Raw genomic sequence first — 7086 nt, forward strand, 5'->3', positions numbered from 1 at the left:
TGGCTGTCTCCTTAAACTTTGGATTGGCTCAGCTATCTCTTTATATCAGCCATCTGTAAGCTCTTTTTCTTTTTTCTTGGATTGACATTAGTCTATTCTTCGGAGATCTATCCTTCTGCGCATACGTTTTCGCTCTTGTTTCTGATAGTTTTTCAACTCAGATGTAGACTGTTGGCTGACTACTCTTAGCGATAACTTCGAACCTACAGATGCCAAGACACTCACATATGTAGGAGATGCTTGAAAACGATCATCGGATGACGACGGAGCGTGACTCGCTGTCCGGGTTATTGAGGATCTGCACTGTAATTTTATTTTTCTCTATGCCTTCCCTACTTGTTTTTTGTTTTAGGGAGTTTTTTGTTTTAGGGTGGAAAGTATTAAAAGTTCGGTTCGATCGAACTTAACGATTTGTTTACTTATTTTTATAATTTCATATTATTTTTTATTAATTGATATTTGTTGCCTTTCACATTTAGCCATGGTATGAAAATGTCAAAACCCAAGTGATCGCTGAAAATATAACCCATTACGAAATAAACTTAAATATGGAAATATTACCCAAAACAACAACTAATTTACCCTCTGCCGCCAATGGCAATATGAAAATGTTAAATAATAAAGAATTGATCCTAAAGCCATTAGAAAAAATTAAATTAAAATTTGAAGGCATTATGGGCATCAACGAAGACGGATTTGAACGTGAGCTATGTATTACCATAAATAATGGGGAACGAAAATCATTAAAATTTCGAGGTCAGGGTATTATTCCTATGTTAATAAGAGATAACAGAAAATTACCTTATGAACCACAAACACCTGAGGAAATTATCGATGAATATCGTTTCCTGCAAAAGATTTATTATTTCGAGATATTTTCGGATATAACGAAGTTAGATGAGGAGAATACTAATAAACTAACAGAAGAAAATGATTTAAAAAGATCTTCATGTTCTCTAATGGAACTAACATCGACTCAATTCGAATCATTGCTTGACGAAAGTCAATCTACAACTGCAAGATCGACGACACATCGTGAAAAGGAATTCGAATTCTTTCGTTGTTTATTTCGAAATTATGTTTTAATAAATAATAATCAAGGAATACCTGATCCGATACAATTGGAACAATTATTGGAAACAGAAAAATTCCTCCAGCAACTGCATGAGCATTCGGATACTCGTGAATTATTCAAAATTCTTTATAGAGAGTATCAAAGTGTGAATTATGACCGGATTTCCAAGAATTTAAAACATTTCGTCGTTCAACCTCTGCCTTTTAATATGAGAGGTCTTGTTTTGGATTTGGGTAAATTAGTATTTAATCAATATCGCAAGTACTCTGTGTCATTGGATTTTTTGGGACCAGGCATACTTATTGCAGCCGCTAGAAGTGCTATAGAAATTCCTGGTGTCTTTGTAGATTTCGAAGGTGTTGACAGGTAAGTTGATCATTTTTAATGATTATATAGCGATTTTGAAATAAAAGCAAATAAAATTCATGTGCATTCGGCCCGAAATGTTAGAAACTTCAAAATCGGTCGAGGTCATCATATGAAAGCTTTATCATTGTAAATTATCAGTTGGAAGGATGTTTATCCTCGGCTAATATTATAAAAAATATTGAAAATGTGATGTGACCTTTATATGGGGGATATGTAAAGAATTGACCTACGATAAAAATTAATAAATAAATTTTTGAATAACTTTTTCAAGTCTTCTTTTCCATTTCAGACTTGGCGACTCACAATTTATCTACGATCGTTCGGATAAAATTCAATGTCAGACGAAACCTCCAAAACGTTATCGTAATATGTATGAACGTGCACTAGATGCCGAGGTAGATCCAAAAGTTAAGCATGCTCATTCCTTTGATATAGACAACAAATTTCAACATCACCGTCATTTCCGACGCAACCGATGCAATCGTAATTGGTTACAAAATTATTATGGCAGTTTAAATAAATCAATTTATGCCGAACATAAACATCAGTATACACATTGTAAAATTTTTACCAAAAATAAAAAGTACATATCTTCGGCGAAACTTAATGTCGTGATACTAATACGCCCTGAGAAACGATATTATTTGGCAAATCAACATATTGAAGATTATGTATTTATTGATGTAAGTTTTTTATGTTATAGGATTTTGTAAAAAAATCGAAATATTTTAAATCGTTATTAAATTATTGATTTTTAATAAAAATATTTGTATTCTTTTTTTCAGCTACACATGGGTCCTACTTTACCCATTTTGCTACGTGGTACCATTACGGAACCAGAGTAATAATTATCTTCAATAAAATTATATTTTTATTATTTGTTTATCTTTAATAAATTAATTTGATTTATTTTCTATACATTTGTTGTTTTAAGTTTAGTATTTTAACAATACATATTTAGCTGTCGGAAGAAATAATGGAAAACTATTAGTATAACAAAAGAACTGGCAACTGGTATTCCGGCCGATTTGATCCAACCCCAAACACTGGAAAATAAAATTAAAAATAGTTTTAGATATTTTTTTAGAAATGTAGAATATTGGACTTACCTAAAATCATCCGGATAATATTCATATGGTTCAATAGGTATTTCACCGCAATTTGTTATAATAACCGGATGTATGGGGTGGTCATCTCTATCCGTTTTCACCTGAAAATAATGTAGTGATTATTATAAAGTATATTTTGGAAAACAACATCCTAAGGCATGTAAGCTATGTTTTGAAGAATCTCCCGGAGAATGACAAATATAAAACGTTTAAGAAGACATTGTTGTACGAACTTATTAAGGGACCTACGGTAATTGTTGGAAAACTTATTAATTTATGATAAAACGTATTAATAATTAATATTAATATAGAAAAATGCTAGAATTGGCGTGTGGAAAAGTGTCTGAAGAGCTTTTGTAGACGTTTTGTATTCAATGCATACCGGAAATAACAAGAGCTACAATGTTTATGAGCGAAGATACCATTGGTAAATTAATAAATGATGGTAGATAAAATTCATGACCAATTGAAAGCTTTATTTTATAATGTCACACAGCCAATAATTGGACTATTTGAAACATTTTGGACTTTTGGGGACTTTAAGAATAATCAGCATAATTAATTAATGACAAACCTTTAAGTACCTGGTTATTGTTCCTTGGATTAGAATTTTATCTCCAGAGAAACTCAAAATTGCGAAAGGGAATTCGAATTCTATTTTCTATTCTATGATACGAAAGTATCCGTAGTCTCGTTAACACTAGATTGCCGAAGGCGGTCATTTTGATCGCTTTTCAATTTCAAGTACAAAAACAACTGTGCATATAATGACACTTATTTTTTAAATTTGGTGACTTTTTGTACTACTTAGAATTACTTTTATTATAAAAAAAGTCACTAAATTTATTATTGAAAAACGGTCAAAATGACCGCCTTCGGCAATCTATTGTTAAGGTACGGAGATTATCTCCAGAGAAACTCACAATTGCAAAAGACGAATTCGAATACATGATGCAGTTGAGAATATCCATTACAAATGATTTTCTAATTGTTCTCTTAAGGGGACCCTCCACTCGGTGTCAAAAAAGTTAATTTAATTTTTTTGTTTAATTCGAATCTACGCTTATTCAAGAAAGTATCTACAAAATTCCAACTGAAAATCTCAAGAACTCTTGTGTCAGCATCAACTGACAGCAAGAGTGATTCTCAAACTTTTTACGTATTTTTCTCGTAACAGTCCTTATACGAATATCGGACACGACAACTCAAAAACTAATAATCTAATCGGTTCCAAATTTTGTTTCTCTGGCAGAGTAAAGCTATGGTATGAACTAGGATAAAGCCAATCGGCGAAAAACTTCCTTATTTTTTAACTTAGTTTGCGGTCAAAAATAGGCAAATTTCCAAAAAAAAAAAATCAAAGGTCCGCCATTTTGTTAATTATTGAGTGAAGTCAATAATCCTATTTCATACGAGAGCCAGACATGTACACTTTCTAACACCCATAGAATTTCCGGATTCCGATGTCCCAGTGAGGAGTTATCATGCCCGCCTAAGATAAGGGCTTTAAATGTGGGAATGAGATTATAACGAGATATAGTGATGTCTCGCCAAATTGTTGTACGCGTCCATCCGATATTTTATATTGAATTTGAACTCATCTGTGAAAACAACTGTTCTCCAGACGTTTCCACGGCAGAGGGGTCTACGATCCGAAACGTCTACGATCAGGTCGATGTGTAAAGGCAATAGGGCCGCTACAACAACAACAACTGTTCTCCAGAATTTATAGTCCTTATATTGATACTTTTTTGATTATTAACACCGCTAATATATAGGTTTCGACCCGCTTTATTAAATTTGCCAATTTTATTAGCGCATTTCGACGCTTAGGCATGGATTCGACTAGTTTGGAGGTTAACTCGAGTAATCATTATCCGGTTGAAACTTAAACTCCCAAAAGATGACTGCATTTTGCTTCAAGTTTTGCTTAAAAATTTCTATATAGCCATTTGTTGTCATGACGCCATCAACAAAATGGAGTTTTTATACCCTCAGCATTATGGCTAATAAGGTGAAAATACACTTTGATAAGGTGAAAATTTGCCTCATCGAAATATTGGACCAAATCCGTCCGTGGACCAAATCCGTCCGTGCGTCCATTGTCCGTATGTCTGGCTGGCTGGTGCACACAATAACTCTCGAAGGCAACAACCGATTTTGCAGATCTTAATATTTCTTCCAAACTTAGTTTAAGTTCGAAGATGGGGAATATCGGTCCAAACGAATGCAAACGGACTATCCAATTTTGACGAAACTTTGTACAACCTATTATCTATACCAAATCTAGATCAAGTTTGAAGATGGGGCCCGCTGTCCACTCTTTCTGGAACCTCCCTCACAGAGGATCAAAATTTTCAATATTTATGATACCAATATCAAGCTAATGGAATGTCCGATTTAAATCAAACTTCGAACAACCTATAACCTTTACCAAGCCTAGATTTAGTCGGAAGATGGGAACCATTAGTCCATTGCTTCTGGTACCTGCCCCACAAATGGTAAAAATTTTCAATATTTATAATACCAATATCGGGCGAATGGAATGTCCGATTTGAACCAAACTTTGCACAACCTATTAACTTTACAAAGGCTAGATCAAGTTTCAAGATATGACTCATTGGTCCACTCTTTCTGGTACCTCCCCCACATAGAGTCTTCAATGTTTATAATATCAATATCAAGCTAATGGAATGTCCGTTTTGAACTAAACTTTGCACAACCTATTACCATTACCAAGCTTAGATCAAGCTTGAAGATGGGACCCCTTGATCCACTCTTTCTGGTACCTCGCCCACAAAATGGTCAAAATTGTGTTAAAAAATGATTTTGTAATAACATGCAATCGAACTATCCGATTTTAATGAAACTTTGTACAACCTGTACAACCAAGCCTATATCAAGTAGGAAGATGGGGCCCATTGGTCCATTCCTTCTACTACCTCCCCCACAAAAGGTAACAATTTTCAATATTTGTAAATCCAATATCAGGCGAATAGAATGCCCGGTGTGAACGAAACTTTGCACAACCCATTATATTTACAAAGAATAGGTAAAGTCCGAAGATGGGACCATTGGTCCACTCCTTCTTGTACCTCCCCACAAATGATCAACATTTTCAATGATATTAAATCCAATATCAGGCGAGTGGAATGTCTGATTTGAACCAAACTTTGCACAACTTATTATCTCCAATGGTTCCCAAGATGGGAACCATTGATCCAATCCTTCGATACCTCCCCCACAAATGGTCAAAATGTTCAATATTTGTAAATTCAATATGAGGCGAATGGAATGTCCGATATGAACCAAACTTTGCACAACCCATTATCTATATCAACCCTATATAGTCCACTCCTTCCGGTACCTCCCTCACAAATTTGTCTTTCCAGCACTAAAATAATTGTAAGTGTGCAGGTAAGTAAAAACTACTGTATCGTATCATATAGTCGACTTTGGCCTAATTTTCATAAATGCATTACATCATGAATACATTTAAATACCAAATTTATCTCTGGAACATTCTCCCAAAATTCAATGAAATCATTGTAAATTATTCTTAACAATAAAACTTACATCATCAATGGCATGTACCACATCCATACCCTCCAACACCTTTCCAAACACCGTATGTTTACCATCCAACCAACGAGCCGCCACTGTGGTAACATAAAATTGACAACCATTTGTATCGGGACCACGATTTGCCATACCCAAATAGCCAGGTCTCAAATGTTCAATATCCAATGCTTCGTCTTCGAAATAATCGCCATAAATACTAATGGAACCGGTGCCATCATGATTTACAATATCACCACCCTGAATAATGAAACGATTAATGACTCGATGAAATTCCGAACCAACATAAGTGGTGCCATTAATTCCCCGTGTGCAAATATGACGAAAATTTGTTGTAGCCTTCGGTGCACGCTTGCCGAATAAACCGAATATGATACGTCCCAACGGTTTCTTATGATGTTTCACATCCATATAGATTTTCGAGGTGACAATAAAACTTAATGCCGTAGCCGAAGTAATGAAGGCGGTGAAAATTAGTAATAGTCGAAGTAAGTTCATTGCTTTGTTATAATTTTGTTAAGAATACTTGTTACGTTTTATGTGATTGAGTCAACTTCCAGTACTGAAATGTGAATAACATACCAAATATTTACCTGTGTTTTTTTGTTTTCATTTAATGTCCCCCGGAAACCTTACAAATTTCGTAACATTTTGGTTTTAGGTCGATGTCGAACAAACCCTTGAATATTGCTTTCTGTACATTGACATTCTTTATTATTGATTTTTGTTTTATTATTTTCGTGAAATTCTTGTTTAGCTTTTTTTGCTCTGCTTCTGGACCCCAAACACCCCCACAAAGGCGACGAATGAACTAGGGGGAAGAAAATTATGTCATAGCTATTGTAGATAAGCAACCTGTAAATAAGTAAATTAATGCAAAAGACAGCGGCGTTTTTTACGAGGGGAATGTGTAATGCTTTTGTTGTGGTTGTAACACAATCCAGATATTTGTGC

The 7086-nt window shown here is 34.4% G+C and overlaps 1 protein-coding gene across 1 annotated transcript; it reads right to left on the minus strand.

The window, feature by feature from the left end:
- Positions 1-2387: 2387 nt before the first annotated feature.
- Positions 2388-6630, minus strand: LOC133333862 (peptidyl-prolyl cis-trans isomerase, rhodopsin-specific isozyme-like). Its single transcript, XM_061542172.1, has 3 exons — positions 6130-6630; positions 2554-2654; positions 2388-2490 (listed from the first exon to the last, which is right to left on the minus strand). Exons 1-3 carry the CDS (start codon positions 6628-6630, stop codon positions 2388-2390), a joined length of 705 nt encoding a protein of 234 aa, XP_061398156.1.
- Between the last annotated feature and the right edge of the window lie 456 nt (positions 6631-7086).

Source organism: Musca vetustissima, unplaced genomic scaffold (genome assembly GCF_032173495.1).
Source record: "Musca vetustissima isolate MV318-11 ecotype Yass unplaced genomic scaffold, APGP_CSIRO_Mvet_v1 utg45100, whole genome shotgun sequence".
In the NCBI taxonomy this organism is placed as follows: domain Eukaryota; kingdom Metazoa; phylum Arthropoda; class Insecta; order Diptera; family Muscidae; genus Musca; species Musca vetustissima.